The following is a 12,356-nucleotide window of genomic DNA, read 5'->3' as shown; positions in this document are numbered from 1 at the left end:
AAAAAAAAAAAAAAAAAGAAAAGCCTTGATCCTTAGTTTTGTGTGTTTTTCAGCAGGATATGTTGACATCTGTTGCATTTGTAACCCGTTGCAGTCACTATTCCTCTGTGGTCTTACATGCAGAGTATCTGCCAGTAGGATGCAAAAAGGAGATAGCAGTTCATAGGAAGAGGCAATCTTTGCTTTGTCTTAGACAGTGTACACTATGTAGCTCAGGCAGGCCTGGAAATCGTGATCCTCTTGAGTGCTTCAGCCTCTTGCGTGCTAGGACTGTAAGCCTTGCCACCATGCCTGGTCCAGGATGTGTATTTGACTTGATAGTGGGGCCTGCATAGCATTTAACTTTGGAGGAAAGAGGAAGCAGTTAAATCTGCTGTCAGCAGTTACAGTTTGCCACACCAGTGATTTGTACCCTTGCTTTCCTTCCTGAGTGTGCTGCATGGATTTCTTATTTTTCCCTATCCACTTCTAGAAGTTGGTTGCCTGGAAGCTCAGGTGTGGGGTGGAGGGGAAGGCTGCATGATGAGGAGTTCAGATTCCAGAGCCTTCCCTGCCGTGCATTCACCTGTCTCCTCCAGCAGGGAGGGCCCTCACTACCTGTGTCAGGCCACTATAAAGCAGCCCCTTAAGAAGACTGGGGCTAGGGAGATGGCTCAGCAGCTGGGAGCACTTGCTTTTGCAGGGGGACCAGAGTTCACCCATATCAGGCAGTTCACAACACCTGTAACTCCAGCTCCAAAGGACCCCATGTACTTTCCATAGGCACCTGTACACACATGGCACATACACACATAAGTGAAAACAAAATCCTAAGGGGAAGAAAACCTTGTTTTGTCTGGTATATATTCCTGAGATCTAGGCACTTGGGAGGCTGAAACAAGAAGAGTTCCAGGCCACTGCGTGCTACATAGTGAGTTCTAGGTCAAGCTGTAGTCAAGAGTGAGGCTGTCTCTAAAATAAAGACTTTAACCTACTCTCTGTTGTAAGGCTGTGAGCACGGGAGGTAGCTAGGGTTTCTCACACTCCTCCTCCTGTGGTTGCCTGTCAGTCTCAGAAATGAGGCCAGCCTGGTCCTTTCGAGCCAGGGACTTAGTAAAAACAGAAGAAGGGATGCTGTCTGGTGGGATGTACCAGCTGTCCATCTGAGGAGACGCACAGGTGAGGATAGCAGACAAGCTGTTCTGTGGGATCATGAGGACCATGTCCAGAGAAGAGCAGCCCTCCCCGTAGAAGATAGGCTGGTGGGGCTCTGGCAGTGCGAGGTACAGAAGCCACAGTAGAAGAAGCAGTGGTTGCTCCTTAAACAAGGTTGCACAGAAGCTCCGAGCCTAACCAGTGAAACCTAGTTTGGTTTTGGAGAGAAATGGAGAGACTGCCTGTTCAAGCTTAAGAATTAATATTGATTGGGCAGGAGATGTAGCTCAGTGGTAGAGCATTTGTCTAGTGTGTGTGAGGCCTTGGGTTCAGTTCTGAGCACCACAAATGAAGTTGCTGCAAGAACAGAGGCTGATGTTTGAAAAGTTGTTATTAATGGACTATATGTGTCTGGTTTCTTTCCTTTTGTTCATTAGGACGACCGTTCATTAATAAACCTGCATCTCATGCACACCAGTTACTTCCTTTTCGTGATGGTGATAACGATGTTTTGCTACGCAGTTATCAAAGGCAGACCTAGCAAATTGCGTCAGAACAATCCTGAATTTTGTCCTGAGAAGGTGAGCAGTGGGTGGGTCTGTGTGGCTCCTGGTGACAGGCCTTTCTCAAGAAAAAAAAAAGGGGGGGGGGTCCTGGCATCGTGATAGCTGTTCTGAAATCTGTGTTGGAGAGTTCCTGGGTGCCTCTCTACCTCCAGTCCTTCCTTCAGCACAGGAGTCATGCAGCAGAGTGCCTGTCAGGGGCGGTTTCCTGTGGTTCTAGAGATGTGGCTTGGTTAGTAGAATGCTGGCCTCACATGCATGAAGCCATAGGTTCAGTCTTCAGCACCAAATAAACCAGACATGGTGGTACATGCCTGCAATCCCAGGACTTGGGAGGTTGAGGCAGGAGGATCATGAGTTCGAAGTCATCCATAGTGAGTTTTTGGCCAGCTGAGGCTACATGAATCCTTGTCTCAAAGAACAAATCCAAGGTGGTCCACACATCTTAAATTTCTGTTCTCAGGAGGCAGAGCAAAGGCAAAGCAATCAGTGAATTTAAAGCCAGCCCGGTCCACATAGAGTGTTCCAAGCCAGCAAGAGTTATATAGTGAGGCCCTTCCATCAAAATGAATGAATAAATAAATAATAAATAAAAATAGCACAAGTGGTTTTACAGGTTGGCCACTGCTTACAAACTGAGGTTTTCTTTCTTGCCTCCTTGAGGTGAGATGGTCTCCTTAAGGTCTTGTTAATTCCCTTGCCAAAAGATAGTACATGTTCAGTCAGCATGACCTTGTGGTATTGGGCTAGGTGCCAGCAGCTCCCTGTTGACTTGTCTGTTTACTGTCTTCTAGGTGGCTTTGGCTGATGCCTAATCCTACAGCTCTCCATTTTCTGAGAGACCAAGAACCATGATCATTGCCTGCTGAACCGGCCAGGGCCTGGCCACTCTGTGAATACACGATCTTGCAATGTTGGGTTATTCCAGCCAAAGACATTTCAAGTGCCTGTAACTGATTTGTACATATTTATAAACATTGATCTGGAAATTGGTCCTGTGATGCACGTGCTTTGCCCTGAATGCAGCCTGAACCCGTCACCCTCACTGGGGGAAGGAGGTCCTTCTGTGTAGTGCTGGGGGGCATGTGGGGGTTTTGCCCGAGCTGAGCAGGTCATGTTCCAGTGCCAGTGGGCTGATGTTTGCTGTGGATCTTGTTGCAGCCTGATGTGTTCAGTATTGGAAGTGGTTTGCACCTTTGTTAGGACACTGCATTTCAGAAGCCACCATGCCCTCCTGTGGCTTAATGATCATAGTGACAGCAGTAATACCTGTGTTTTCTGTTTGCTTGCAAGGAAGTTTTTTTTTTTTTTTTTAAAGAAAAAAATAGTCACATTTTACTATTCCTCTGTTTAGGGGAGACGTGTTCGTCTGTCCTAGGTAAAAGGTTATGCATCTAAAAGTCACTTACGTAGTGAAGATCAAAGTTTCATTTTGCACACCGGCGGCTAGGAACTTGAGTGCTCTGCTGTTGTCTGCTCCTGGTGAAGTAGCTGTGTAGTAGAGGCACATGGGGCTGACTTTCACAGTGCAGGGCATAGCACTCAGAGAATAAAGGTTTGGTCTAACAGTCACAAACAGGAGGGCTTCCTTCTTTCTTTTTTTTTTCTTCTTTTAGAAAAGGAGATGTTTTCTTTTTAACTTTTTTTTTGCATTCCTTTTTTGTACAGCACACATCTCCAGAAGGAAATGGCTGTTATGAGCTGTGTGATGTGGAAACGGTGCTGGTGGAGAGGTCTGAAAGAAGGCGTGAGGTGCTGATGGCTGTTGATTGAGCGGCACCAGAAGCATTTTTCATAGGAAATTTTGATCATCTGGTCTCTCTATCCTTTGCCTGTTTCCATTTTAAAAGCCATCATCTCTTCCACTCTGTTTTGTTTGTATTTTCAGTTTTTCTATCAACGCTTTCTTTGCCTTAACAGCTCCAATGCAGTGTTCCAGCCTTGCTGGGTGTGGGGATGCATGCATGTATGCCCAACACTTTGGAGGCTGAGGCAGAAGAATCTCGAGCTCAAGACCAGCCTGGGCTCCATACTGATCCTCTGTCTCTCAAAGCAGTCATTTTCTTTCTGGAGGTGTGTGTTGTACAAAAATGAATGCAAAAATAATTTTTTTTTGAGAAGAAAACACATCTTCATTTCTTTTAAAAAAAAAAAAAAGTCCATCGGCACTTAGTTCAGTAACTGTAGGTCTATAGTCTGTCTCAATTCGAGTTAACTCAATGGATTTTGAACCTTACTGGCATAGAGATTTTTCCAGGCATTCTACATGGAAAACAATAGTTTCTAAATTGAAGATTGTTAATCACTGTAGTTATATGATGCATTATTTTTGTTTTTTAAACCAGTGGTGAGTTGCTTATTAGTTGGCTAATGTGTGAATTTAATTAGTCTTTAAATGAGATCCTTGTCAGGCAGGATGAAGAAAAAGCCACGTGATTTGGCTGATATAAATCTGTCATCGGGACCATCAAGTTCCAGGTTAAGCTGCTGAATAATAAAAGCCAGAGAAGTAGAGCAAGACAAATGAGAGGAGTCCCTTCCACGGGTCTGCTCAGCTCAGCTGTGTTCCTCTTAGTCACCTTGTTAGTGACAGGCAGTGGCTGGGATCTGGGGTGGGAGGGAGGAACACAGGCCTGCGGAGAGGAAGTGCCAAAGTCATCCTGAGGCCAGATACATACTCTCAAACCTAGTATTCACCGTAGCAGGTGGACGGTGGGTGGGGAGGAGGGTGTGACTATGTTTAGGGGCCTGGAGACACAGCTACAAAACTTGTTACTGTGGGGCGGTTCCACACAAGGCCTGGTCCTCAGCTGCTCCTTGCTGGTAAACCTCAGGGTTGGAGTATCAGGCTGGGTCACTGGAGACTCCGACCCCAGCAGCGCTGGCTTATCCTCAGGTGGCCTAGACTGGGGCTGCAGTCAGAAGTCAGTGACTTCCTGTGAATGGTTGTTTCAGATCATATTGATCTCTTTCCTTTTGTCCTCTCACCATACGGTATGACTTGAATCAGTTTTGATTCTATCTGTAAGTTCTCATCATTTGGAACCTGGTGTTTCTGTTGTGTTCTTGGCAGTGCATAGGAACCCAGCCTCCTGTGTTTTGACCCTCCTGCAGGCACTGTGGGACTTGAGGGCAGCAGATCCATCTCCCGTCCCTTGCTGCATGATGGTCACTAGCTGATCTGTAATGGCGTCCCTCCCTCGTTGATTTTCTGTGTTTGAAGTATGTGCATATGTGCTTTACAGAATAAAGCATCTGGGTTTACTTGGTTTGTCTTCTTTCTTCCAGCCTGGTAGCGATTTAAACAAAAAGTGTAGGCAAGAACACTTAGAGGGTTTTGTAGGCTGATTTTTGAAGTACCACCTGCCATGAGAATGAAGCCAGTATTTACTACTAAGGTGACCTCAACAAATCCATGAGTCTTTGTCCAAACAGTGTAAAACCTTGTACTGTATGAGACCAACAAGTGCTCACTGACCTGGCCCAAACTCTACCAGAAGATATTAGCCAGGGCTGTGGCTCAGTGGTAGAGCTCTTGCCTAGAAAACCCCAGTGAGGGGCTGAGGGCATGGCTAAGCAGTAGGTTTCTGGGTTCTGTTCTCAACACACAGGATACACAACCAGTGAACCAATATAGGCTAAAGATACCCTGGCCAATTACCTAAATCCTTAGTGTGCCCTCAGCTAGCCAGGCAGTGGTGGCATATGCCCTTAACCCCAACACTCGGGAGGCAGAGGCAGGCAGATCTCTGAGTTTGAGGCCAGCCTGGTCTACAAGAGCTAGTTCTAGGGCAGCTAGACTCTAGGACTATTACACAGAGAAAACCCTGTCTTCAAAACAAAAACCAAGCCGGGCGATGGTGGCGCACGCCTTTAATCCCAGCACTCGGGAGGCAGAGGCAGGTGGATCTCTGTGAGTTCGAGACCAGCCTGGTCTACAGAGTGAGTTCCAGGACAGGCTCCAAAGCCACAGAGAAACCCTGTCTCAAAAAAAAAAAAAAAAAAAAAAACAAAACCAGGCTATGGGCTGGAGACAGGGCTCGTGCTTCAATTCTCAGAGGATCTGAGTTCAGTTTCTAGCACTCACGTAACTGACTCTAGCTCCAGGGGATTATACGCCTCATTTAGCCTGTGTGCATAGTTTTTTTGGGGGGAAAAATAACCAACCCACTGCTGTACAGGTAAGGTCTGACGGAAGCATGGGCATTAGGCTCTTGTCTTTCCCTCCACTTCCTCCTACCTTTTGTTGGAACACCGTGCTTAGAATGCTCTGTTCATCTCCACTGGGAGAGAATACACCAGTGAACACACGGAGAAGAAACATGTCTCCCTTCTGTAGTACAAGGTCTTTAGAACTGAGTGGTGGGATTATGCGTTAGGTTCCCTCACAGTCAAGAAAGTGAGATGACCACTATGCAGTGGGCAAGCTCACTGTGTGCATAAGGCAGCTGTGGTGATGTACACTTTGTGGTCTTAGTAATGCGGAGAGTGAGGCAGGAAGGATCAGGAGTTCAAGGCGAGGCTGGGCTACAGTCCCTGTCTTTTCAAAAAGAATTTATTTTGGAGACAGGTCTCACTATGTAGCCTTAGCTGATCTGAACTCTTATGTAGGTCAGTGCTGGCATTAAAGCCATGTGCCACTATGCGCCCCCCCCCCGGGGTTACATTTAATTGTGTGTATGTATATGGGTTCATGAATGGAGGGAGGTAAGAACTTGCAGAAGTCAGCTGCTCTACTGTATGGGTCCTGGGGATAGGTCATTAGACTTGGGGGTATGGGCCTTTAGTGTCCATCTTGCTGGCCCGAGAATCTATCCAAAAACAAAACCCAGAAAGAGATAACCTCATTTACGATAGCTGGCCTTTAAGCCTCTGAAAAATAAATTTCTTGTGCCATGTTAGTTGCAGATGGATGAACTCTTAAAAATAGGGGTTGGGCACAGGTCTAAAATTCAGGAGGGGGTTGGAGAGATGGCTCAGAGGTTAAGAGCATTGCCTGCTCTTCCAAAGGTCCTGAGTTCAATTCCCAGCAACCGCATGGTGGCTCACAACCATCTGTGATGAGGTCTGGTGCCCTCTTCTGGCCTTCAGGCATACACACAGACAGAATATTGTATACATAATAAATCAATAAATATTTAAAAAAATAAAATTCAGGAGGAGGCAGGAGGATTGACTCTAAATGAGAAGAAAAAATTGAAGGCAAACCCAAAAATCTGTCAAAGTGTATTATGCTCTTGGATCTTTATTTAATGTTCATTGTTTTTCCTGCCTGTTTTGTTTGTATGAGGGCAGCCCTGGAACTGGAGTGAGCTGCCATGTGGGTGCTGGGAACTAAACCATCCATTGAGCAATCTCTCCAGACCCCCTCCCCCTTTTTGAGATGGGATTTCTCTGTGTAGCACTGGCTGTCCTGGAGCTCACTCTGTAAACCAGGCTGGCCTTGAACTCGGATCCATCTGCCTCTGTCTCCCCAGTGCTGGGAGTAAAGAAAGGCCTTTGATTAAGACCCTCAACACCCCCCCCCCCTTGTGAGGTTAATATTGTCAAATTGACAGGATCTAGAATTAGCAGGGAACAAACCTCTGGTCACATCTGTCAGAGTTTCTAGATTGGGCATCCGAATCCATCTTTCTCTGCTTCCTGACTGCAGACGCAGCATGACCTCATGATTCTGTCACCATGCCTTCTCTGCTATGATGGGCCGGGACTACTCAAACTGAGCTAAGGTAAAACCTTCCCTTCCTGAACATGCTTTTTCAGGCATCTCATTAGTGAGGGAAGTCCCTGCTACAAAACCAGAACAAAAAGGAAGCTGTCTAGAAATGCAAGCCAGAGCTTAATAAAAATAAGTTTTATTGATTATGTATAATTTTAGCTATACTAACATATAAACTTTTAAGAATTAGTATTAAATGACTTTATATATTTTACCAAGAATAATCTAAGTCAGTTGTGTGGTTCCACATTTGTTGAAAATTAAAAATTCAAATTTTCCCTAGTCATTATACATCTAAATTTAGGGAACCAGCTCACACCCCAGACCTGGACTTCATTATGCAAAAGTACCACATCTTCATCCCAGCAAACACTCCTTTTTGTTATACAGACCCCTCTCCAATGATGTATCACATACTGACTCTACCTTCTTATCCACCAATGTCTGTTCTTTCCTGTGGAACTAGAAAGGCATAGACAGCAAGCTGTTCTGGACGCTGTATTTTGGGTTTGTCATTTTTGTTGGAAACCCCAATTTAACAAAAACACCCAGTACCTAGGTAAATGTTTAACACAAGATTGGAAAGTGGCACGTTGCTTGAGCAGGGCTTTTGGCAGGTCAGAGAAACAAGCTGCTGCAGGGGACAAATGTCCTCTGTCTTGTTCCAGCTGAGGAATTGGAGAGTGTCATTCGAACTTCTCATCTCCTTCCTCCACGTCTTTCAGACTGAGCACTTCCAGAGAACCTTTGCCTTTGGTTTCCTTTTTTATTAGCTCATCAATTTCTCTGAAGCAGCCTGGGTCGATGAGACACACCTGTAATGATCATGTAGCTGTTTACCAAGGGAGGATTGATAACAGCGCAGATTAAACTCAGTTTTAATGCTCAGGGCAGATCAGACCGTGTTCTAGGTATTGCTAACACAGTGGAGACCAGGGCAGCAGGCTGGGCCTGGTGTTCAGTCTTGATGCTAAACACTTGTTATTGGCCTTTGGGAAAGGCATTCATTCACTCACCTTGCTGGTGCTGCAGCTCACAGTGAGAGCCAGCATTAGCCTAGCATTCAGATCCTGGGTTCAATCCCTAGCATCTCACTCCTCTTAAAAACATACCCAGATTCCCCAGCTGTAAACTAACAGGGTTGTAACAGACTATGGTCTCCAGGCTGAAATCTAGCATTAGACCAGCAGATCTCAACCTGTGGGTCATGACCCCTTCAGTCACCTAAGACCATCGGAAAACAGATATTTACATTATGATGCATAACAGTAGCAAAGTAGCAATGAAAATAATGTTATGGTTGGGGGAGGGTCACCACAACATGAGGAGCTGTATTAAAGGGTCACAGCATTAGGAAGGTTGAGAACCACTGCATTAGACCCTTATAGGTCAGTGACAGTCACCGCCACCTGTGAAGCAGACCCTTGGGACATACTAAGAAGCCATGGTGGGTTCTGAAAAATGCAGATGTTCACAGTGCTGGCACAACTGTTTCTCTTTAGAGGAACCACCCATGACCCAGGAACAAATCCTCTCATCGCCAATGCTTAAAAACATGTTCTGGTTAAAAGGAAAGATGGTAACTTTATTTTTTATTTATTTATTTTTTGTTTTTTCGAGACAGGGTTGTCTGTGGTTTTGGAGCCTGTCCTGTAACTGGCTCTTGCAGACCAGGTTGGTCTCGAACTCCCAGAAATCCCCCTGCCGAGTGCTGGGATTAAAGGCGTGTGCCACCACTGGCCAAAAAAAAAAAAAAAAAAAAAAAAACACAAAAGGAAAGATGGTAAATTCTAGTCTCAAATTCACGTTGTAGCTGAACTCAAATTCTCCTGCCCCTACCTCCAGAGTGCTAGGGTGACAGATGTGTACCACGTGGCTCCACTTCTATTATTGGTTGTCTCATCATAGAAGACTCATTGAAAAATACATTATTTCAAAGAAAATGAATACAACCAAAACAAATCTATTGTCAATAAGTTGACTAAGGAGCAAATAAAATCTTGTGTTTAACTGCAGTGTTCTATTTACAATCTGACAGGCTAGCCTAGCCTACAACTTTTTTTTTTAAATATTTATTTATTATGTATACAATATTCTGTCTGTATGTATGTCTGCAGGCCAGAAGAGGGCACCAGACCTCATTCCAGATGGTTGTGAGCCACCATGTGGTTGCCGGGAATTGAACTCAGGACCTTTGGAAGAGCAGGCAATGCTCTTAATCACTGAGCCATCTCTCCAGCCCCCTAGCCTACAACTTCTTAATATTGTCTCATGGTTTGAGTATGAAATGTCCCCAACAGGCTCATGTGTTCAAAGCTTTATACCCAGTTGGTGGTGCTAATTTGCCAAGTGTGGAAACTTGAGGAGGTGAGATCTCTATGAAGGAAGTAGATTCGGGGGAAAGGGGCTCTCTCTGTAAGGTACACCTCGTCTTATTTTCCCTCATTACAGATGGTTGTGAGCCACCATGTGGTTGCTGGGAATTGAACTCAGGACCTTTGGAAGAGCAGGCAGTGCTCTTAACCGTTGAGCCATCTCTCCAGCTTCCACCGTTTCCTCTATTCCCTCTCCTTCCTGTTCTGCCCAACTACACGAGGCCAAGCATTCATAGACCGAACTCTCTCAGACTGAGCTGAAAGAAACCTTATTCTGTTCTCTCACGCATTTGGGTTACAGCTATGCAAAAGTAAGAAAAAATACAGTATTAATGATCAGACAGTAAGTTATTCTGGAAGAATGAAGCCAAGAATGTGTTAACTATAATCTTGGGGCCCAGTCCACCACTGGCTCCCCACCGCCATCATCTTACTATCTCCAGCTGCTGGCTGTAGTCCTCACTCTCCACGACCTTCATCAGCGGCTTCAGTTTCTCCTTCAGCTTCTTCCCTTCGTTCACTGGCAGGATGAAGCGCAATCGCATGTGGGCACGCTCAATCTTTATCTTCTCTTTTAACTGCTTTATCACTTCCAAAGCCTTTCAAGACATAATGGGGAGAGCTTGTTATTTAATATATGCACTAACTCGTATGTCGGATATCAACAAAACAGTTTGCATATAGCTGCATTATGCCAATGGCCACACAAGCAATCCCAGGAAGACGGAGAGAAGTGAGATGTCTCATTTTGTGAAATGGAAATAAAGTAGTTCTTTGCTTTGGAAGAAAGCATGGTCAAAGGCTGGGGAAGTTCTGAGGACAAAGAGCACTCGCTACCTGCTGCTTTGTGCTCTTGTTGGGCTTGACCGAGTAGTGGATATCCTTCATGGCTCTCTCGATGAGGATAACCGTGTAGGGTCTTTTTGTTTCTGGGTTCACACACTTGTCTGCCACAATGGTTGCAATATCCCGAAACATCTGCTCCAGCTGTGTGTGCCGTTCTTTATCTGACACTTGAACTTCTCCTTTGGTCAGAATCTAAAACGGCAGAACATACAGAAAGTCTCCATCAGTTTTAGTTATCTTTTTCTACTGCACAGAATTAGTTAGCAGGGAGGAAATGAAGTTTTGTTCTCTGCAGCTGCTCATGCAGAAACAAGTGCTGCCTAAACCCAGCACCGGGTTATGAGCAGCTCCAAGATCCTGCTTCTGGGTAAGGAAGACAAAGGGGAGAAAAATCCATCCAGAGCAGCAGTTCTCAATCTGTGGGTCATGACCCCATATCAGATATCCTGTATATCCAATAGTTACATCATGGTTTTTTTGACTACAGGGTTTCTCTTCGGAGTCCTGGCTATTCAGGAACTCACTTTGTAGACCAGGCTGGCCCAGAACTCACAGAAATCCACCTGCCTCCCAAGAGCTGGGATTAAAGGCGAGAGCCGCCACCACCACCACCAGGCTTACATTATGATTCTTAACAGTAGCAAAATTACAGTTGTGGAGTGGCAATGAAATAGTTTTATTATGGCTGGGGTCACCACAACGTGAGGGACAGTATTTAAGCGTGAATGCAATACATTAGGAAGGTTGAGAACCACTGCTCTAGAGGCATGACATACAAAAAAAGGAAAGGCCCTGGGTTCAGTCCCCAGAACCGCCACAAAACAAACTGAGTTCGAGGCCAGCCTAGTGAGCATAGCAGATTCCAGGCCAGCACGTGCTGCATAGTAAATCTGGGGTGGGGGGTAGGAAGCACAGTGAAGTAAAAGAGGTGATTTACTAGAAAAGTTAATTTCTAAAGTTTGATTTTAAATATCCAGGGGGAAAAAAAAACAACCCAGAAGCAGGACCTGGCGGTTTCCTTTGTCTCCAAAAACAAAACAAAAACAACCCCGAGGAGTCTGGAGGGTTCTGGGACGGCTAGTTGGCTTTGTTAAGATGGAAAACCCGGCAGTCATGTGCTCTGAGGAAGGGCTGAAGCTGGGGTCCAGTGTCAAGGCCTTAGGATGGAAATTGCAAGTTTCAGGGCCCAGCAGCCTTGCCTAAGCCTGCCAGAGATGCTCTGAGAACATTCAGCGGTTGCGGGGAAGCCTGAAGACTAAGAGACCCCTCAAACAACACAGCCAACTTTCGCTGTGGAAAGATCAAGAAGACTGGAAGGTACCAGGCACTGCTCCTGCATTCGGGCGCGCCTACCCAGAAACGCAAAGTTCTTTTCCTTCCATGCTCTGCATCTCTAGCGCTTTCACCTGCCTGAAGAGGCCCAGACTGCACTCCTCCTCTTGAATGGGGTAACCCTTACCATTCTGAACAAGGCGAGGGGACTTGAGAAGCTGCAGCACATGCAGCCCCCTTGCCTATGAGGAGGCCCTTTCTACCATGGCAAGCTATTCCACTGCTGTCTCCTCCCAGCATTTTCTCCAACCTGGATGTTGAACTGTCACCTGTTATAAGATTTCCCTATGCAGCTACAGTAGTGAAAACAGCTTGGTATTGGCATAAAAACAGAGAAGTCGACCAATGGAATCAAATAGAAGACCCTGACTTTAACCCACAAACCTA

The 12,356-nt window shown here is 45.6% G+C and overlaps 2 protein-coding genes across 2 annotated transcripts in view; one reads left to right on the top strand and one right to left on the bottom strand.

The window, feature by feature from the left end:
• The window catches only part of Tmem248 (transmembrane protein 248), an 18,269-nt gene extending 15,262 nt beyond the window's left edge, over positions 1-3,007 (top strand). Inside the window, exons 6-7 of the mRNA XM_005344677.3 lie at positions 1,572-1,715; positions 2,492-3,007. Of these exons, the coding sequence (XP_005344734.1) occupies positions 1,572-1,715; positions 2,492-2,512 (165 nt within the window). The 3' untranslated portion in view covers positions 2,513-3,007. The remainder of the gene's footprint in view (positions 1-1,571; positions 1,716-2,491) is intronic.
• Positions 3,008-7,533: 4,526 nt separating this feature from the next.
• Positions 7,534-12,356, bottom strand: part of Sbds (SBDS, ribosome maturation factor) — a 9,049-nt gene continuing 4,226 nt past the window's right edge. Inside the window, exons 3-5 of the mRNA XM_005344676.3 lie at positions 10,629-10,829; positions 10,226-10,390; positions 7,534-8,231 (exon numbers count right to left, since the gene is read on the bottom strand). Coding sequence (XP_005344733.1) covers positions 8,103-8,231; positions 10,226-10,390; positions 10,629-10,829 — 495 coding nt within the window. The 3' untranslated portion in view covers positions 7,534-8,102. The remainder of the gene's footprint in view (positions 8,232-10,225; positions 10,391-10,628; positions 10,830-12,356) is intronic.

The sequence above is a fragment of the Microtus ochrogaster genome, chromosome 2 (assembly GCF_000317375.1).
Source record: "Microtus ochrogaster isolate Prairie Vole_2 chromosome 2, MicOch1.0, whole genome shotgun sequence".
NCBI classification, from domain to species: Eukaryota; Metazoa; Chordata; class Mammalia; order Rodentia; family Cricetidae; genus Microtus; species Microtus ochrogaster.
The sequence above is the reverse complement of the archived record's forward strand: the minus strand, read 5'-3'. Positions and strand labels throughout refer to the sequence as shown.